The sequence below is a fragment of the Chiloscyllium punctatum genome, chromosome 44 (assembly GCF_047496795.1).
Source record: "Chiloscyllium punctatum isolate Juve2018m chromosome 44, sChiPun1.3, whole genome shotgun sequence".
Classification (NCBI taxonomy): Eukaryota; Metazoa; Chordata; class Chondrichthyes; order Orectolobiformes; family Hemiscylliidae; genus Chiloscyllium; species Chiloscyllium punctatum.
This window is the reverse complement of record NC_092782.1, coordinates 13733977-13754550: the sequence shown is the minus strand read 5'-3', so window position 1 is coordinate 13754550 and position 20574 is coordinate 13733977. Positions and strand designations below refer to the sequence as shown.

General features: G+C 42.6%; 1 protein-coding gene across 4 annotated transcripts in view; it reads right to left on the bottom strand.

Annotated features, from left to right (window-relative positions):
* The window catches only part of etnk1 (ethanolamine kinase 1), a 55004-nt gene extending 43955 nt beyond the window's left edge, over positions 1-11049 (bottom strand). For 2 of the 4 annotated variants that reach the window (XM_072562286.1, XM_072562287.1), the window contains exons 1-3: positions 10839-11049; positions 5190-5449; positions 3458-3598 (exon numbers count right to left, since the gene is read on the bottom strand). In XM_072562286.1, coding sequence (XP_072418387.1) covers positions 3458-3598; positions 5190-5449; positions 10839-10985 — 548 coding nt within the window. In that variant the 5' untranslated portion in view covers positions 10986-11049. Of the gene's footprint in view, positions 1-3457; positions 3599-5189; positions 5450-6949; positions 7117-10838 lie in introns of all 4 variants that reach the window. The other 2 variants (XM_072562288.1, XM_072562289.1) reach the window with 2 other exon arrangements.
* Between the last annotated feature and the right edge of the window lie 9525 nt (positions 11050-20574).

Here is a 20574-nt window from a genome sequence, read left to right as displayed (position 1 = left end):
CATTAAACAACATTAGGTCTTTTTTTAAAATTATCAAACATGTAACCTTAAAACAAATTGATTGAGGGCCATGAGCCCCTGATTTGTTTGAAATTCTACAATTCCTGTTACAAAAAAATTGTGCCACTGGTCATGCTTTAGCCAGATGAGAGTATTATGTTAAAATAGCTTCGCTTTTATTTAGATGCAGAGTGTTCACAAAACCTTTTGGGAAGTTAAATTTAAAATGTCAGTTTGTCAGCAACCATACATTCTAATTAAGAACACTGATCATGAAACTTTAAAAAAAAAATTAGGACCTGGGTTTGATTCCATCCTTGGGCGACTGTATGTGTGGAGTTTGCACATTCCCCCTGCATCTGCAGGGTTTCGTGCGGATGCTCTGGTTTCCTCCCACAATCCAAAGATGTGCAGGTAAGGTGGATTGGCCATGCTAAATTTCCCATAGTGTCCAGGGATGTGCAGGGGAGGTGGGTTAGGAGTGGGAAATGCAGGGTTACGGGGATAGGGTAGGGTCTGGTCTGGGTAGGATGCGGTTTAGAGGGTTGGTGTGCTCTCAATGGGCCGAATGCCCTGCTTCCACATTGTAGGGATTCTATGAAAACTGGAAGTTATTCGAGGAATTAGTAGACAGCTGGGTACTGGAGCCAATGATGATGATGGGTGGAAGTGGCCCATTGAAAAGAAGCTAGAGCATAATCAGTTCAATACAACTAAATTGAAAAATCCACATTTTTCCTGAATGCAACTGTGTCTAAGAACTCAAAACTCCAGTACTGTATTAATATTGGCTTGGTAACCACAAATGTTTAAGGATAATATCAAATTGGAAGAAAAATATGCAACAGGGCAAAATTAATTTATTACGGATTGGGCAACATTCAAAAACCAACAAAAGATGATGACCAAATAATAAGAGGGAAAAAACTAACTGTAACTAGAGTGTAATATAAAAACTGTCAGTAAAAGTTAAATATATACAAAAGGGGGGGGGAAGTCCCCTTACAGAATGAGGCAGGGAAACAAAAGGGAAACCAGAAAATAGCAGAGGAGTTGAATAGATTCTTTTCACAAGTCTTCATGGTAGAAGATACAAATAGCATTACAAAAATACGAAAAGCTTAAGGGGCTAAAGTTTGGAGTCAGGTAATAAATAACTATTAGTTTCAGTTGTACTTTTTCTTCAATGGGATTAAAGGCCAATAAGCCTACTTATTTGGATGAGTTGCATTCTCACATTTTAAAGAAAGTAGCTAGAGGTAGTAGTTGTACTTGCAGTAACCTTCCCCCAAGGACCCTTATCCAGGCAGACAACAAAAAGCAATAGGTGAGTTAGCTTAATATCAAACATTGAGAAAATATTAGCATCTCTATTTTAAAGGACGTAATAGTGGAGCACTTAGAAATACATAATATGATTAACTGCAAGCATAGCTTCGTGAAAGGTAAATCACGACCAAATTTATAGGGATTCTTTGAGGATGTAACAGGCACAACTGATAAATTAGAACCAATAATTGTAATATATTTGGAGTTCCAAAAGGCATTTGATCAGATAGTGTACATAAAGTACTTAAAAAGATAAAAGTATGTATCATGAAAAGAGAATTGATTAACAAATAGAATGGAATTGGGATAAAAAGGCATTTACAGGATTGCAACCTGTAACTACTGAAGTACCACAGGAATCAAGGCTGGACCTCAATTATTTATAATATTTGTTAATGACTTGGATAAAGAAACTCAATGTACTTTCGCGAAGTTTGCAGTTAACACAAAAATAGGTGGAAGGCAAGTGGTCAGGATGATAAAAGTCTACATAGAGATATAGACAGGTTAAGTGAATCGGCAGAAACTTAGCATGAGTATAACAAGGGAAAGAGATTATACATTTTGATAGGAAGATTAGAAGAACTGCATATTATTTAAATGCAGAAAGACTGCAAGAAAAATACAGCAACACTGGGATCTGAAGGTCCCCATGCATGAATCACAAAGAGTTAGCATATCCAAATTAAACAGGTAATACTGAAAATATATGGACTAGTATTTAAAAGGTGAAAAATGTGTTGCTGGAAAAGTGCAGCAGGTCAGGCAGCATCCAAAGAGCAGGAGAATCGACGTTTCGGGCATAAGCCCTTCTTCAGGAATCATAAAGGGGAGCAGAACTCAGCCCATGCAGTGTACATCAGCATTCAATGAACTCAAAGTTTGTGAAAAAATTTGTAGCTCGGGTGCTTGTTGTTGTGGTTCTGTTCACTGCGCTGGGAATTTAGTAAAATCTCTCTCCTAAAGAAGGGCTTATGCCTGAAACATCGATTCTCTTGCTCCTTGGATGCTGCCTGACCTGCTGCGCTTTTCCAGCAACACATTTTTCAGCTCTGATCTCCAGCATCTGCAGTCCTATTATTTAAAAGGAAATGGAATATAAAAGACAGATTTTACTAAACCAGTATTAATTAGATTACATCTTGAATACGGAGAGCGGTTTTGGTAAACTTATCTACAGGCAGTCTAGAGACAGTTTATCCATTGATTCTGGGTATGGAGAGGCTGATTAGTTTGGGCTTTTAGCCATTTAGCCATTGGAAGAGAAGACATCATTGAAACAGATAAGATTCTTACAGGCTTGACAGTGTAGATGTGAAGTTGTTTCCACCTGGAACAGTCAAGGACCAGACGAGATAATTAAAAGTAAGGGGTTGTCCTTTTCTGTCTTAAATGAGGAGGAAGTTTCTGTCTCAAGATAGTGAAATTATCAATCTTTTTTATTATCAGAACTGTAGAGAAAGGATTCTTAAGTATATTCAAGGCTGAATTAGACAGATGTTTATTCAGGAAATGAATCAAAGATTATGAAGGAAGACAGGAAAGTGGAGTTGAGGAATTTAAGCTCAGCAATGAGTTCATTGAATGCTGATGTACACTCCATGGGCTGCATGGGCCTAGCTCTGCTCCCCTTTATGATCTAAATATTCCTGATTTTAAAACAAATTCAACTATCTGATTTCACCTGTAATGTGCTCATTAAATAAAGTAGCAAAAACTCTGCCCTCTAATCAGGCTATTTTTGTTTTCCAAATACAATACTTTGTATGATTGCAAATAAATTACAGCTGTCAACCATCCCACATATCGTAATTTGAACTTTCTCTAATTCAACCACTTAGCTCAGCTGATAACCGACGAAAAGTTGCCCATTTTTTATGTGCTGTGTTTTTGAATATGTTGTAATTTAATGAAAATTAAAACTACAGTGGTCCCAAGACTACACCCATGGGCACAACCCAAGACCACCCATCATCTTAAGCTATCAACACTGATGCATATTAGATTTCATTTCCCACATCCATAGTTACAATTTGCTCATGGAAGACACCTCCCGCAAATAATAAAAGTGATAAACCTCCATAGTGTTGCCAGGTCAAAATACAGATTTTCAGTGAATAAAGCATACCTTGCATGTAAACACTCATCAGCAAATTCTGTGGGCACAAGAGCGAAGTACTTTTCCAGCTTTGACCATAGATTTGGCTTGGGAGTCCAGCCATTATGAGCATGAATCGAATGAATCTTTGCTAGTTGCCTAGTTATAAGTCTGAGCGGCAGAAAATGAAGTGACACTTTAAATGGAATCAAATTAAAATCAGCAGTAATGTTACACTATGTAATAAAAAAATTTCACTCACTTAACATTGGGATTTAGAAACATTTAGAAATCACATAAAAGTCTTATCTTCAGTCAGATTTAAAAAAATTCAAGTCTCTTCTAATTTAACTGGCAAAGGCACAGAAAAGAACTGTGAGGACCAGAATGAACTGCTACCATTTGAAGGGGTAATTCACCATGTAATTTTAGGAAGTAGAATACTGAAATACATCAAACTCTGTCTTTATGGAAGGGCCTGTAGCCAAAATCCTACTACATTCTCTGAAAACAAAATTGACAGACTTGATGAGTTTATATTATATCACCAATTCCCGAGAAGAAAATTGAAGAGCCAGTACTATAGTACTTAGTTTTCATTTTTCAAGTGCTTGTGGGACATTTAACAGTTTATATAGCAGAATGACCATTAACAACAACAATATTCAGAGGTACTTTAAAAAGTGAGTTTTTACACTTCTGCTTAGAGTAGGGCCCACTTTGTTCAAGTGGTATATTTTTCTTCTGGGAATTAAAAGTAGGCAGTGATGATTCTTCATATGAAAACTTCAACACACTCTTTAGCCATTAGTTATTTATTTTTCTGATTACACAATTTAAACAATATGCAAGTCTTCAGCAGGTTCCCAATTTGCAATTTGAAAATCCTCCAGCAGGATCAAAGATGCAAAGGGATATAGAACCATACAGCTGAACAGTACAACTTGTCCATGCCGACCAGATATCCCAACCTAATCTAGTTCCACCTGCCAGCACCTGACATATCCCTCCAAACCTTTCCTGCTCATATACCCATCCAGATGCCTTTTAAACGTCCCAATTGTACTAGCCTCCACCGCTTCCGCTGGCAGCTTTTTCCATACACGTATCATCCTTTGTGTGAAAAAGTTGCCCTTAAGGTCCCTTTTATATCTTTCCCCTTTCACCCTATACCTATGCCCTCTAGTTCTGCACTCCCCACCCTGGGAAGAGACTTTATCTATTTACTCTATCCATGCCCCTCATGATTTTATAAACTTCTATAAGGTCACCCATCAGCTTCCGACGGTCCAGGGTAAACAGCATGAGCAAAATGTACTGCACCTGGAATTTCCATTTAAGGAAACATTTGTTTAGCTAATTATTACAGTCTCAAAATATAAATTATTTGGGACTAAACCTGCAAGATTTAAATTATTATTTACTTCCAGACCAAGACACAATTTAGTACTGAGCCTGTAAAATGCATTACAAAGTACTGACTGAGCATTTAATGACAAAATGAGAGATGCATGAACTCCTTAACAATAACAAAAGTAGAAAATAAACGACAACTGCTAGTTAGGAAAGTCATGCAATAGGTTCACAAAAGATTATATCACTAACATTAATTTTGGCCCTTATTAAAAACCACAATTGCCCTTCAAACCAAATTGTGTTGGTTCCACAATGATCTGCTCAAGTTAAACCACAGAGTAAAACACAAAAATAATGATACTCTATTTTTGGAATATATATCTAATACAAATTAGGAAAAAAGTACCTGAAAATGAATGGATTTCTGACATGTTCTGGATCCAATGCATTGCCTTCAATAAACGTATAACACAGTCCATTCTGAAAGGTGCAGTAGAGTTGTGGTGCACAGCCATGAGCATGCAGGACCTGAAAACTCTTCACCTCGTTTTCACGATCAACAAACAACTCTGTCTTGTTGCCATACACCCTTACCAAAACAACATCGTCTAATGAATCATCAACATAACAAGCAACAAGTTTGTTCGTAATACCATCTGTGAACACCTGTTGAATAAAAATGAAAAATTTGAAACAAGAAAACACCTTAATCTTATCAACTGGGTAAATGATTGTATAATGAAAGTTACTATTCTGCCAATATTTTACCTTAAGCAATGCTCCTAGAATATGATCAAAGGGGGAGGCGAACATAATCAAACACGATTTGGAGAGATACCGGTGTTGGCCTGAAGTGTACAAAGTTAAAAATCACAACACCAGGTTATAGTCCAACAGGTTTAATTGGAAGCACACTAGCTTTCAGAGCGCCGCTCCTGAAAAATCGCTCTTCAGACCAATCGTGTATAATAAACGTGTTATAGGAGAACTACCATCAACCACCTGATGAAGGAGCAGTGCTCCGAAAGCTAGTGCTTCCAATTAAACCTGTTGGACTATAACCTGGTGTTGTGTGATTTTTAGCTCAGTAATCAAACATGCAGTATTCTAAACTATCAAAGCTTCAGGAAGTTCTCTAGCATTTACTGATGTTCATGCAGGCAGCCAATAGTTGAGAATGGGTTCTGTTCTCAAGTCTGCTCACAGTTCGAACACAATGCAGAACAATATAAAGTTGTGGTCCGTAAATATAAGAAATGTTTGTTTGTCAGACTTTTAAAAATTATATCCTTATGGAATTACAATCATAATTACAAACACACGCAAGAGGAGGCATTCGTAAATCAGGAAACCTCTGTATTAAATGGTAGGTAGACAGATTTCAAACACTGGTAGTTCTCCTGTAACACGTTTATTAAACACGATTGGTCTGAAAAGCAATTTTTAAAATAAAGCAAACGCCCATTAGTTGCTAGACGATTCTCATCCCCGCCACTAGGTGCTGTGGTGCGCAGACGACTGGACTCTGCGTTGGCATCACGTGATCAGTTGCTTTCTCGTGATGAACTACATGTTTGTGCTAGTGGGCTTGGAAATTTATCGTGAAAATGTCTCTACAGCCTGAAGCTGGGAGCAATCTGCTAATTTAAAAAGAGTTAAGATAAGAGTGAAATTTTACTGGAATTGACTAACAGTAAAAGGACAGTGTGAAGGAATCGTTTGAAATTTGGCTCTTGCTCATATTAAAATGTGTTTTTCTCTTTGTTCAAAAAATATATTTAGATGTTAAAGAATATATGTAGACTCATGTGAATCTGTTTCAGTGACTAATTACTATAGTAACCAGTTGCAAAAAATAATACCAGTACAGAGGCTTGGACATAGTCAGTCAACTGCACAAGGTGGTCAGAAGTCAGGAAACTGCATGTAGTGGGTGAGGAAGAGATCAGTGAATGGCACACTGATACTTCTGGTGGAGATGACCTGAGGGGGTGAGTCGGCTGTGCAGAAGAGATTCAGGGTTAGTCAGAGTCAGAGGTTAGTGAGAATGAGAGTGAGTGGGGAAGATGTTACAAGAAATGTTTGGTACAGTAACAGAGAGTAAGTGTGACGTATCAACAAGAAGATGGTGGCATTTGCACTGGTAAAGTGGAGAAGGTCATTCACCTTCTTCCTATATTCTGTGCATTCCTTCAGATGGTTGAGACAACACTGGTCTGGATGGTAACCCTGGTCCAGGTTGGCGTTATTCCAGTAGAATGGCATCCTCTGTTAGCCTGGGAGAAAAGGAAGTCTTGCATCACCCCATCGCCATCAGCATCATCTCCATTTCCCTGCTCAATTTTCCATTGTCTGCCATGCCCAGGGTCAAATGTCAGGAACAATGCAGGGCAACTCTGAACTGACTGCTCTTGTCTAGATACACAATATCTTTTTCAAGATGGTGCTGCTAAATGGATGTTGATCAATCCTGAGATATTCAGGAAGTGGTGAGTTATTTTGGAAATGGCACATGGTATGGTGGTGCTAGAATGTGAGACAGGGACACCAAAAGGTGGAGTAGGTCATAAATCAGGCAGGTTTTGTAAAATAAAGTGCTAGTCCCCAAGCATCATGACATGAAACCCTCTGAAAAACTTGACAAAACTAGCACTTGATGAAAGAAATTAAGATTCAGCCCTTGATCTATCAAGGCAGATTTCATGCTGGGTTCTCACTTGTGCAGTTACCATTGGATGGGATCTGAAGACCGGCTAGAATGTAGTGCAGCCAGCAGGTATAGATACCGATCAAGAGTAATTGTATACTGTACCATACAACAGGCCAATTACAACAGGTCAAAATTTACTTAAACAGTGCTATCGTTTGTGTTAGGCTAACTACTATTTTTGTTTTAATTTTTACTGGTATTTTTGGTGGTTTGCCCCAAACCTGTTTTTCCTATAGGCACTATTATATCTATTGCACGATTTTCTAAAACACAGCATTGCACAGGAACACAACAACAGCGTTATAGGAGAACTACCTGCACTACAAAATCCTTAATAAAAATACCGAAGAATTGCAGATGCTGGAAATCAAAAACAGCCAGAATTTGTTAGCATCTGTGGAGAGAAAGTAGAGGTGAATGTTTTGGGTCCAGTGACCTGAAAATAAGTTCTGAAGAAGGGCTATTGGACTCAAAATGTTAACACTGCTTTCTCTACACAAATGCTGCCGGACCTGTTGAATTTTTACAGGGATGTCTGTTTGCGATTATGAAATCATTATTTGGAAACCTGTCATTTACCGAAGTTAAGAAATCTCAAAATATAAATTGTATATTTGGTATGCAACTGATGGCATCGTATACATTTCATAAAATGGCATTAGAATGAATATTAAGACGAGGAAGGAGAATTTAAATTATTTGTAATGAGTATATAGGAGAAGTCAAAGTCTAATAATCTGTTTACCAACTGCTATTTATTCCTGTCAACACAAGTTGTTCATAGTTTGCCGCATAAAGTAACTAAATATAGCAAGACAGTGAATCAAATATTTTGCTATTACATACCATCTCCTAAACAAATCAACTCAGCAGACCTCCCGACAGGCCATCCAAACCTAGTTAAGATTCTTTCAGATAGCTCTTCATTGACAAATCTAATTGTTCAGAAAATCAACAGCAAATATCTTCTGCTGTATCATGACTGACAATACAACAAATAAATATATAAGCAAGATACCGTACAATGGTTTTTCTTAGTCCTGTTGGATCTTCTGCATTGAGAAAACAGCTTGTATATAGCCTAGTTAAAATAGTGAAACCACGTGGAAGCACTTCACAAAAAGTTAGAAAAAATGTGACGATGAAATCCCACTTAAACGTACACTATGTCAAAAGCCCAAAAGCTTGGGTTTAGGAGCATCTGAAAGGAAGAGAGGATAGAAAGAAGGAGTGGTTAACAACAGGGTTAACCACTGAGAGACGGGAAGATAAACCATTGGTTGAATTTCCATAGAACACTGGACAAATAAGAATTGGACCAAGCAAAGGCAGTGTAAAACTGAACTCAACAGGGACAAGAGAGACTGTCAACATTCTGGCTGATTGTAGCTAGTACATGGATAACGGAGAGAGAAAATGCATGACAATCAATCCCCGGTCTGGCATCCATAACTTGAATTAGGACTATTTAATACCACTGCCAGGATCAGATACTTGATTCAAAAGCAAAATACTGAAAATGCCAGAAACCTTACAGTTCCAGCAATTTCATTTTTACTTTATAACAGGTCAGAAAGGAAAATATTGGAAATACATAGGTCAGGCAGCACCTGTGGAAAGAGTTACCATTTCAGGTCAATGACCTTTATTAGGACACCTTATTAGGCACCTGGAGATAAGGCTGGAACAGGATACTGATTAGGAATGATCAGCCATGATCATATTGAATGGCGGTGCAGGCTCGAAGGGCAGAATGGCCTACTCCTGCATCTATTGTCTATTGTAAGAGGAGTGTCAGAAAGCATGAGAGGACATGAGAGGAAAGGGAGGCACAGCAGAAGATGCAACAGAGGTTGCCTAACATAGTGCCACTGTTTAAGAAAGGTTGTAAGGAAAAGCCAGGGAACCACAGACCAGTGAGTCTGGCATCACTGATGGGCAAGTTATTGGAGGGGACCCAGAGGGACAAGACTTACATGTATTTGGAAAGGCAACAACTGATTATGGATTACATGGCTGCGTGTGGGGGAAATTGTACCACTTGAACTTGCTTGGGTTTTTTGAAGTAGTAACAAAGAGATTGAAGGAGGCAGAGCTGTGGACCCAATCTATATGGACTTCAGTAAAGCATTCGACAAGGTTCCGCATGGTGGACTGGTTAGCAAGATTAGATCACGTGGAATACAGGGAGAATTAGCTAATTGGATATAGAACCAAATTGAAGGGAGGAGACAGAAGGTAGTGATGGAGAGTTGCTTTTCAGGCTGTAGGCCTGCGACCAGCAGTGTGTCACAAGGATCGGTGCTGGGTCCACTGCTTTTGGTAATTTATATAACAGATTTGGATGTGAACATGGGCGGTATAGTTTGTAAATTTGCAGATGACACCAAAATTGGTGGTGTCGTGGACAACCCAAAAGGAGGATACCTCAGGGTACAAAGGGACCTTGATCAGATGGAGCAGTAGCAGATGAGAGTTGAATTTAGATAAATGTGACATGCTGCATTTTGGAAACGCAAATCAGAGCAGAACTTAAGGTTCTGAGGAGTGTTGCTGAACAAAAGAGACCCTGGAATGCAGGTTCATAGTTCCTTGAAAGTAGAGTCAGTACACTGAGTATAGGTATTGGGATAGAATGTTTTGGCTGTACTGGACATTGGTTAGGCTGCTTATGAAATAATTTTCCCAAATTATGGCAACTCTATGCCAATCCTAGAGACCCTCGTGCCCCACTCCCTCCGCCCCCACCACGTCGCCCCATGCCCCACCACCACGTCTGTGCCTCCATCCTTCCCCCCCCACCCCCTCCGTGCCCCCTCCCTCTGCCCCCCACCACCTCCATGCCCCGCTCCCCTGCGACCAACCACCGTACCCCCTCCCTCTGCCCCCCACACCTCCATGCCCCCTCTGCCCCCCACCAACACCACTCCATGCCCCACTCCCACTGCCCCTGTGCCCCCTCCATCTGCCCCCCCACCACTGCTACCCCATGCACCCGCCATCGCCACTCCGTGCCCCACTCCCCCAGTCACCGCTCCCGTGCCCCCTCCACCTCTCCATGTACCCCACTCCCTCTGCCCCCGTGTCACAAACCCTGCTCCCCATCCCCCACCGACGCCATCCATACCCCACTCATAAGGACCTAACCCCTGCAGCAGTGTTACTTATGGCCTGAATACCTTTTAGAAGGAACAGGCGAGCGGGAGGGGGGCAAACAAAGTGACAGGTGGCCGTCAGCCTGGCTCTGCCGCTGACACTAACGGCGCACATACTGGCGACTGGCGACTGGCGACTGGCGACTGGCGCACATCCCCACCCCCCCCATCCCCCCCTCCTCCCCCTTACCTTCAGTCTGACCTGAGCCGGGTCCCAGTGCGGCCTCAGTTCTTTCATGAGCCGCAGGGAGCCAGCTGCCATGTCCTGTTGATCGACGGTGATGTGCAACCTGGGGACAACGGACGCCGCGGGAGGGACATGGATGTAACTGGCCATGGCGTCGCTGGCTTCTCGCTACTGGAACCTTCCAGGGGGCCGCGCATGCGCCTGCCCGGCATGTTCCCGCAACGTCATGACATCATCCGCGGCGTCCGTCCCCAACCACGTGACAGAGTGGTGTCAGACCAGCAAGGGGCTCTGGGAATCACGTGTTCAGGAATGTGTACAACAACAAATCACATTCATACACCCTTCTCTCAGCTACACCTTTCACTGTAAGAAACGTCCCTAGGTACTTTGCTGAGCAATGTAAATGATGGCAGTAGCTACAAATCAGATCTTAGAAAGAAACACACTTCGAGAAATAAATATACTCTGTAAGAGGCTCTTGTGGTACAGGGGTGGACAAAATACTGTGCAGGTCATCTGAAATAACAACAGAAAATTTTTCTGTGCTCAGGACCCAAATCCAAAAAGATATCTGAACTACGGCCAATAATGATTGAGTAGAGTCATAGAGATGTACAGCACGGAAATAGACCCTTCGGTCCAAATCGTCCATGCTGACCAGATATCCCAACCAAATCTAGTCCCAACTGCCGGCACCCAGCCCATACCCCTCCAACCCCTACCTATTCATATACCCATCCCGATGCCTCTTAAATATTACATTTGTACCAGCCTCCACCACTTCCTCTGGCAGCTCATTCCATACATTTATCACCCTCTGAGTGGAAAAGTTGCCCCTTAGGTCTCTTTTATATCTTTGCCCTCTCACCCTAAACCTATGCTCTCTAGTTCTGGACTCCCCCAGGGAAAAATACCTTGTCTATTTACCCTGTCCATGCCCCTCATGATTTTATAAACCTCCAAAAGGTCACCCCTCAGCTCCTGACGCTCCAGGGAAAACAGCCCGAGCCTATTCAGCCTCTCCCTATAGCTCAAGTCCTCCAACCCTGGCAACATCCTTGTAAATCTTTTCTAAACCCTTTCAAGTTTCACAACATCTTTCCAATAGGAAGGAGACCAGAATTGCACGCAATATTCCAATAGTGGCCTAACAGCTGCAACATGACCTCCCAACTTCTGTACTCAGTACTCTGACCAATAAAGGAAAGCATACCAAATGCCTTCTTCACTATCCTATCTACCTGCGATTCCACTTTTAAGGAGCGATGAACCTGCATTCCAAGATCTCTTTGTTCAGTAACACTCCCTAAGACCTTACCATTAAGTGTTTAAGTCCTGCTAAGATTTGCTTTTCCAAAATGCAGCACGTCACATTTATCTAAATTAAACTCCATCTGCCACATCTCACCATTGACTAGATTTCCAAATATAGATCAAAAACCCTGGAATCTTGTAAAGCAAAACTGAGATGTTGTAATAAGGGGCTTGTGATAAATGTCTAGATGGATAAACCAAGATGAGCCATGATAAAGTAAGATGATGCTGTTCCTCAGCAACTTGGCGAATTCTTTCTTTTTCAAAATGAAAAGGAACAACAACAACTTATCTTTATGTCATGTTATTAAAGTAATGTAACATCTCATATTGCTTCATATGAACATTAGAAAATTAATTGTGAGAGTGAGACACCTACTGAGGTCAGATGTCAATGATGCATCAGAATCTCTAGTGTCGGTCACAAGCAAGTTAGAAAGACATTTGGGATTTTCAAACTGAACAGCACTCTTGAAATGCCAGACAAAGAAAAGTAAGGAGTTAAGACATTGGACAGAATGAATTGAAGATTTTAAAGTAAAGAACGAGAAATGGCACATTTTGAGCTTAGAAAGAAGCAAGTTAAAAAATTCAGTGGAGTGTTAACTAAAAACAGCATCAACAATACATGCATAGATTGGGGCAACACGGTGCTTCAGTGGTTAGTACTGCTGCCTCACTGTACCAGGTTCCTGAGTTTGATTCCAACCTCGCTGGACTGTCTGTGTGGAGTTTGCACATTCTCCCTGTGTCTGCGTGGGTTTCCTCTGGGTGCTCCGGTTTCCTCCTGTGGTTGATATTTTTTTTCCATTTTAACATTTTTTTTTGGAGGTAATGATAGTTAATTTACTTTATCTATAAGGTGTTATTCAAACACCCTTTTTTAGGCTTGATGTTATTAAAGGCATATACGAGGTACAGAGTGAGATGGCTAGTAGATTTAGAAAAGTGTTTACACAACAAGGAAAATTGTGTTTCACAAATTTGATTGAGTTTTTTGAGGATGTAACCAAGAATATTGACGAGGGCAGATCGGTAGATATTGTTGATTTTCTATTAGTAAAGACTTTGACAAGGTTCTGTATGGTAGACTTAATTAGTAAATGGGATTCAGGGTGAGCTTGCCAACTGGATTCTTAACTGGCTTAACAGCAGCAGACAGAGAGTAATGGTGGAGGGTTGCTTTTCAGACTGGAGGCCTGTGACCAGCGGTGTTCCACAGGGATCAGTTCTGGGTCTCTTTTGTTTGCCATTTATATAAATGATTTGGATGAGAATATAGAAGGCATGGTTAGTAAGTTTGCAGATGACACCAAAAGTGGTGGCATTGTAGACAGTGAAGAATGTTTTCTAAAATTACAAAGCGGCCTGTTTGGTATGCTTTCCTTTATTGGTCAGAGTATTGAGTACAGGATTTGGGAGCTGAAAATGAGTTGCTGGAAAAGCGCAGCAGGTCAGGCAGCATCCAAGGAGCAGGAGAATCGACGTTTCTTCAGGAATCCTGAAGAAGGGCTTATGCCCGAAACATCGATTCTCCTGTTCCTTGGATGCTGCCTGACCTGCTGCGCTTTTCCAGCAACACATTTTCAGCTCTGATCTCCAACATCTGCAGTCCTCACTTTCTCCTACAGGAGTTGGGAGATCATGTTGCAGCTGTACATTGGTTAGGCCACTTTTGGAATATTGTGTGTAATTCTGGTCTCCTTCCTATCGAAAGGATGTTGTAAAACTTGAAAGGGTTCAGAAAGAATTTACAAGGATGTCGCCAGGGTTGGAGGATTTGACCTATAGGGAGAAGTTGAATAGGATGTTTTCCCTGGAGCATTGGAGGCTAATGGGGACCTCATAGAGGTTTATAAACTCATGACGGGCATGGATAGGGTAAATAGACAAGATATTTTCCCTGGTGTGGGAGAGTCCAGAACAAGAGGGCAGAGCTTTAGGGTGAGAGGGGAAACATATAAAAAAAGACCTAAGTGGCAACTTTTTCACGCAGAGGGTGGTACGTGTGTGGAATGGGCTGCCAGAGGAAGTGGTGGAGGCTGGTACAACTGCAACACTTAAAAGGCATCTGGATGGGTATATGAATAGGAAAAGTTTGGAGGGATATGGGTCGGGTGCTGACAGGTGGGACTAGATTGGGTTGGGATTTCTGGTCAGCATGGACGATTTGGACCGAAGGGTCTGTTTCCATGCTGTACATCTCTATGACTCTATATAGATTAATGGGCTGAAAAATGGCAGATGGAGTTCAATCTAGATAAATGTGGAGTATTGCATTTTAGTACAGCAAACACGGGTATGGCTTATACAATTAATGGTAGAGCCTTGGGTAGTGTTGTAGAACATAAAGATTTAGGGGTGCAGGAACATAATTCTTGGAAGTTTGCATCCCGTATAGACAGGGTGGTTAAAAAAGCACTTGTAATGCTTGTCTTCATGGCTCAGTCCTTTGAGTATAGGAGTTGGGGCTTTATGTTGAGATTCTGCAGGACATTGGTGAGACGTCTTCTGGAATGCTATGTATGGTTTTGGACGGCTGTTTTTAGGAAGGATATTATAAAGCTGGAGAGGGTCCAGAAGAGATTTACCAGGATGTTGCCAGGTATGGAAGGTGCAAGTTATGAAGGAAGGCAGGATAGGCAGGAACATTTTTCATGGAGCATAGGAGGTTGAGAGGTGACCTGACAGAAGTTTATAAAGTAATGAAAGGCACAGATAGAGTTGATATCAGTTGTCTTTTCCCTAAGATGGGGAATTTCAAGACAAGGGGGTGTATTTTTTAGGTAAGAGGAAAGGCATTTAAAGTTATGAGAGCAAATTCTTTTATGCAGAGGGTGGTTCGCACATGGAATGAACTTTGTGAGTAAGTGGTGCTTGCGGGTATAATTACATGAATGGGAAAGGTTTGGAGGGATATGGGCCGGGGCAGGCAAGTGGAACTAGGTTAGTGTGGAATTATGTTTGGCATGGACTGCTTGGAATGAAGGGTCTGCTTCCTTGCTGTAGGACTCCATGTGTGGGAATAGGGGACAGGAGTGTCTGAGTGGGATGGTCTTCGGAGAATTGGTGCGGACTCAAAGGGCCAACTTCCATGCTGTAAGATCCTATGATTCTATGCACATATAGATGGGCAATAAACATTATATCAGAGAGTCATTCGAGGCCAGAGGGTTAGGCAAAGGTAGTGGAGGCTGGTACTCTTGCATGATTTCAGAAGCATCTGGATAAACATTTAAAATGCCAGGGCATGGTAGACAATGGACTAAGTGCAGAGGTAAAAACAATGACTGCAGATGCTGGAAACCAGATTCTGGATTAGTGGTGCTGGAAGAGCACAGCAGTTCAGGCAGCATCCAAGGAGCTTCAAAATCATCAGGAATATATGAAGGGCTTTTGCCCGAAACGTCGATTTCAAAGCTCCTTGGATGCTGCCTGAACCGCTGTGCTCTTCCAGCACCACTAATCCAGAAATGGACTAAGTGCAGATAATTGAGGTTAGTGTAGTTTGGTGTTTGTTGATTGGCATTGACGTAGTGTGAAAAGGCCTGTTTTTTTAATGCTGTGTGACACTATGTCAAAAATGGTGGAAAAATTCTGGACAGTTTCTCTGGAAAGTAGAACAGAGTTAACGTTTCAGGTCCAAGACCATTCATTTGAATGCTCCAGACAGATGCTAGTTGACCTTTTTGAATCTGCAGCATTTTTAGATTTTGGTGCATTTATATCAGTGTATTCGAAAATACGTTCATAACGAATCACTCATGTTTGAAGCGTGGCCACTGTTTTGTCAAAACATCTAGTTTTCAAAATCTTCCATGGTCACATTGTCTCCCCAGTCTGTAACGTCTTGGCGTTAATCAAAGCTTCAAGATTTCTGTGCTCCTCCAATTCCCTTCTCATGCATCCCTGGCTTTAATCACTCCTACATTGGTGATGATACCTTCAGCTGGGCTCTGAAATCTCTCTCCTAAATGTCTCCGCCAATCTTTTTATCTTCTCCTTTAAGATGTTCTTTTGACACCTATCTCTTTGACCAAGATTTTGGATCAGAATTCACTAAATTGCTGGATGTCAAATCTTATTTAGTAATACTCCTTGGGACATCACTTTAATGAATATGTGAAAGACATGGAGAGAATACAGAGCATGTTTACTGGAATGGTATAAAGGATGGGGAATTAAGCTGAGGTTAGTTGGAATAGCTGGAGTTATTCTTTTCTGAGCAAAAATGCTCATGGGAACCTCTGAAGAAATGCTACTGAAATTGAAACATTAACTTTCTTTTCCCTCCACAGATGCTGCCAGACCTGCTGAGTTTCTCCAGCAATTTCAGTTTCAGATTTCCAGTATCCACACTTCTTTGTTTTATTTATACAAGATTGTGGGAAGATTTTACAAAGATGTACAAAATTATGATAGGCTTAGATAATATAGGAAAAGAAAAACTCTTCTCATCAGTTTATTGTACAAAGCTCATGGGACAAAGATTGAAGATTTTTGTCAAGTTTGCAGGGTATTGTGAGGAAGAACCTTCTTTGGCAGTGAGTTATAATGATTTAGAACTTTCTGCCCACAAGCACAGTGGAAGAAGAAACAATCATTGGTTTCAAAAGGAAATTGGATGTGTATTTGAAGAAAATGAGTCAATGGGACTGCAGTGATGTGCGATTGGCTGGATTGCTGTGTAGGGATCTGACATAGACACGATGGGCCAAATGGATTCCTCTGCAGTCTAAATGATCTACTTAACTATATAGCTTCAATTGTATTAAAATAATTGAATCAGTCTGCATCAAAATCCTGGATTATCACATTGATCAAAACGTTTTTGTGGCTACAAGAGCAGTTCAGAGAGTGGGTGTTCTGTGGTGAATGATTGGCCTCCTGACTTCCTAAAGCCTGTCTACTGTCTACTAACCCCAAGTCAGGATTGTGTTGTAACACTCCCCACTTACTTGGATAAGTGCAACTCCAACACTTAAGAAGCAGACTGCTTACCCCATCCACCACCTTCAACATTCACCCTCTCTACCACTGGCACAGTGTGGGTTTGGTGTGTACCATTGGCAGCATGAACTGCACAAATTGTCAACATTTTTTTTGACAGTTTCCCAAATCTGCAAAGCTATCAAAAAGTGCTTAGGAAGCAGCGGCATTGAAACACCACCACATGCAAATTCCCCTGTAAGTTGCATACAGCATGACTTGGAAATGCACCTTGGAACACACTATCTAACAGAACTGTGGAAGTATTTTCATCATACGGATTGCAATATTTCATGAATGTGACTCACCATTACCTTCTCAGAACAATCTTTGCTAGCAATGTCAATACCGAAAAAGTGTTGCTGGAAAAGCACAGCAGGTCAGGCAGCATCCAAGGAGCAGGAGAATCGACGTTTCGGGCATGAGCCCTTCTTCAGGAATGAGGAAAGTGTGTCCAGCAGGCTAAGATAAAAGGTAGGGAGGAGGGACTTGGGGGAGGGGCGTTGGAAATGCGATAGGTGGAAGGAGGTCAAGGTGAGGGTGATAGGCCGGAGTGGGGGTGGGGGCGGAGAGGTCAGGAAGAAGATTGCAGGTTAGGAAGGCGGTGCTGAGTTCGAGGGATTTGACTGAGACAAGGTGGGGGGAGGGGAAATGAGGAAACTGGAGAAATCTGAGTTCATCCCTTGTGGTTGGAGGGTTCCTAGGCAGAAGATGAGGCGTTCTTCCTCCAGCCGTCGTGTTGTTATGGTCTGGCGATGGAGGAGTCCAAAGACCTGCATGTCCTTGGTGGAGTGGGAGGGGGAGTTGAAGTGTTGAGCCACGGGGTGGTTGGGTTGGTTGGTCCGGGTGTCCCAGAGGTGTTCTCTGAAACGTTCCGCAAGTAGGCGGCCTGTCTCCCCAATATAGAGGAGGCCACATTGGGTGCAGCGGATGCAATAAATGATGTGTGTGGAGGTGCAGGTGAATTTGTGGCAGATATGGAAGGATCCCTTGGGGCCTTGGAGGGAAGTAAGGGAGGAGGTGTGGGCACAAGTTTTGCATTTCTTGTGGTTGTAGGGGAAGGTGCCGGGAGTGGAGGTTGGGTTGGTGGGGGGTGTGGACCTGATGAGGGAGTCATGGAGGGAGTGGTCTTTTCGGAATGCTGATGGGGGTGGGGGGGAAGGAAATATATCCCTGGTGGTGGGGTCCGTTTGGAGATGGCGGAAATGACGACGGATGATATGCTGTATATGGAGGTTGATGGGGTGGTAGGTGAGGACCAGTGGGGTTCTGTCCTGGTGGCGGTTGGAGGGGTGGGGCTTAAGGGCGGAGGAGCGGGAAGTGGAGGAGATGCGGTGGAGGGCATCGTCAATCACGTCTGGGGGAAAATAGCGGTCTGTGAAGAAGGAGGCCATCTGGGTTGTACGTTGTTGGAACTAGTCCTCCTGGGACCAGATGTGGCGGAGACGAAGGAATTAGGAATATGGGATGGCGTTTTTACAGGGGGCAGGGTGGGAGGAGGTGTAGTCTAGGTAGCTGTGGGAGTCGGTCGGTTTATAGTAAATGTCCGTGTTGATTCGGTCGCCTGAGATAGAAATAGAAAGGTCTAGGAAGGGGAACCAGGAGGACCAGTTCCAATATCGTACAACCCAGATGGCTTCCTTCTTCAAAGACCGCTATTTCCCCCCAGACACGATCGACGATGCCCTCCACCGCATCTCCTCCACTTCCCGCTACTCCGCCCTTGAGCCCCACCCCTCCAACTGCCACCAGGACTGGTCCTCACATACCACCCCACCAATCTCCATATACAGCGTATCATCCGCCGTCATTTCCGCCACCTCCAAACAGACCCCACCACCAGGGATATATTTCCATCCCCCCCCCCTTCAGCGTTCTGAAAAGACCACTCCCTCCGTGACTCCCTCGTCAGGTCCACACCCCCCACCAACCTAACCTCCACTCCCGGCACCTTACCCTGCAACCGCAAGAAATGCAAAACTTGCGCCCACACCTCCCCCCTTACTTCCCTCCAAGGCCCCAATGGATCCTTCCATATCTGCCACAAATTCACCTGCACCTCCACACACATCATTTATTGCATCCGCTGCACCCGATGTGGCCTCCTCTGTATTGGGGAGACAGGTCGCCTACTTGCGGATGCGAATCCTATCACATCATGTTGCACTGTATGCAGTGGAGCTGTTTCCATTCCAACAGTGCCCCTTTGACATCTCTAAGGGAGTCATTATGGCCTTTTTGGTGGCAATGGCTTTGCTGATGACACCTTTCTGAGTGATCGATGGTGCCATATTGTCAACTCTGGCTAGGCAATATTCATTGTGTGACCTCTTGCCTTTGTGGGATATAGATAAATTAATGTTACTTCTGCAATTCTGTAATTCCATTTTACAAAGTAAAATGAACTCACACCAGTGTGTAATTGTTTTAGCCATGAGCTGAGTCAACAAGAATGGAAACGATGTGGAGGAAATATATAATTGTTTTTGTCTTAGCTAAAACTGTATGTCAGAATGAAATGTGACTGCAAAACAATGGTAGACATTACGGGCAAGTAGATAAGATGTTGTGAGGGGATGAAGTTAAGCTAGATATGCCTGTACAAACAGTAGGTATAAACATCTGTTTCCCACTTTTACAGAGACAGAGGAACAAACCCCAATTAAAAGGGTCATAGGGATCAGAACGGCCTCGGGAAAGGCACAGATGAAGGGGGTAGATAATGATGAAGAAAGAATATGCCTAACAATGACCTACAGTAGGATGAGGTCAAACAGCCTTGTGAGGCCAGAAATAAGCATTTTGTCACAGACAAGGCCGGATAAGGCAAGAGATAAACAGGGGTGATGGGGGCCGGTCTTAGGGAAGTGGAAGATGTAAACAGGGGAGGAGCAGTGTAAAACAAAAGAAATCAAATGATATAAATGTTGTGTATGAATTGAATTTGGTGTGTATGTCCTCTGCCTTATAGACACTGGACATCACTTGCAAGTGTAAAATAAATGACAGTACTGATTCAGATCTTGTCTCGGACTGAAATTATTGAAGTGAGTGGGCTTTGTTTCTCACACCTTCAACGGCTCTTCCACCTGCTTCCTGCTCAACACGTCAGCCATTGAGCATCCCCCAGCTTCCTGTGCCTTTACAGCATGCCCAGGCTTTGAGTTTTTGCAAATCCGAATGCCGTACCCATGGGATCAATGATACAGTCTGTAGGTGGCTACAAGAAAGGAATATAAGATAAATTGCCAGCAGGAAAGGCTGGCTAAGCTTCAGCCCACCCTCAGACCATCACCAGATGTGTCCTGGTGTTTGTGAGGGGGGTCCTTGCTGGTTTTTGCCCATAGTGGGACATGTGGCCCTCCTTCCCCCAGTGTCCTTGACCATAGCTGGCCTCACCCGGAAGCGAAGTTGCGGGTGACACCGGAAGCAG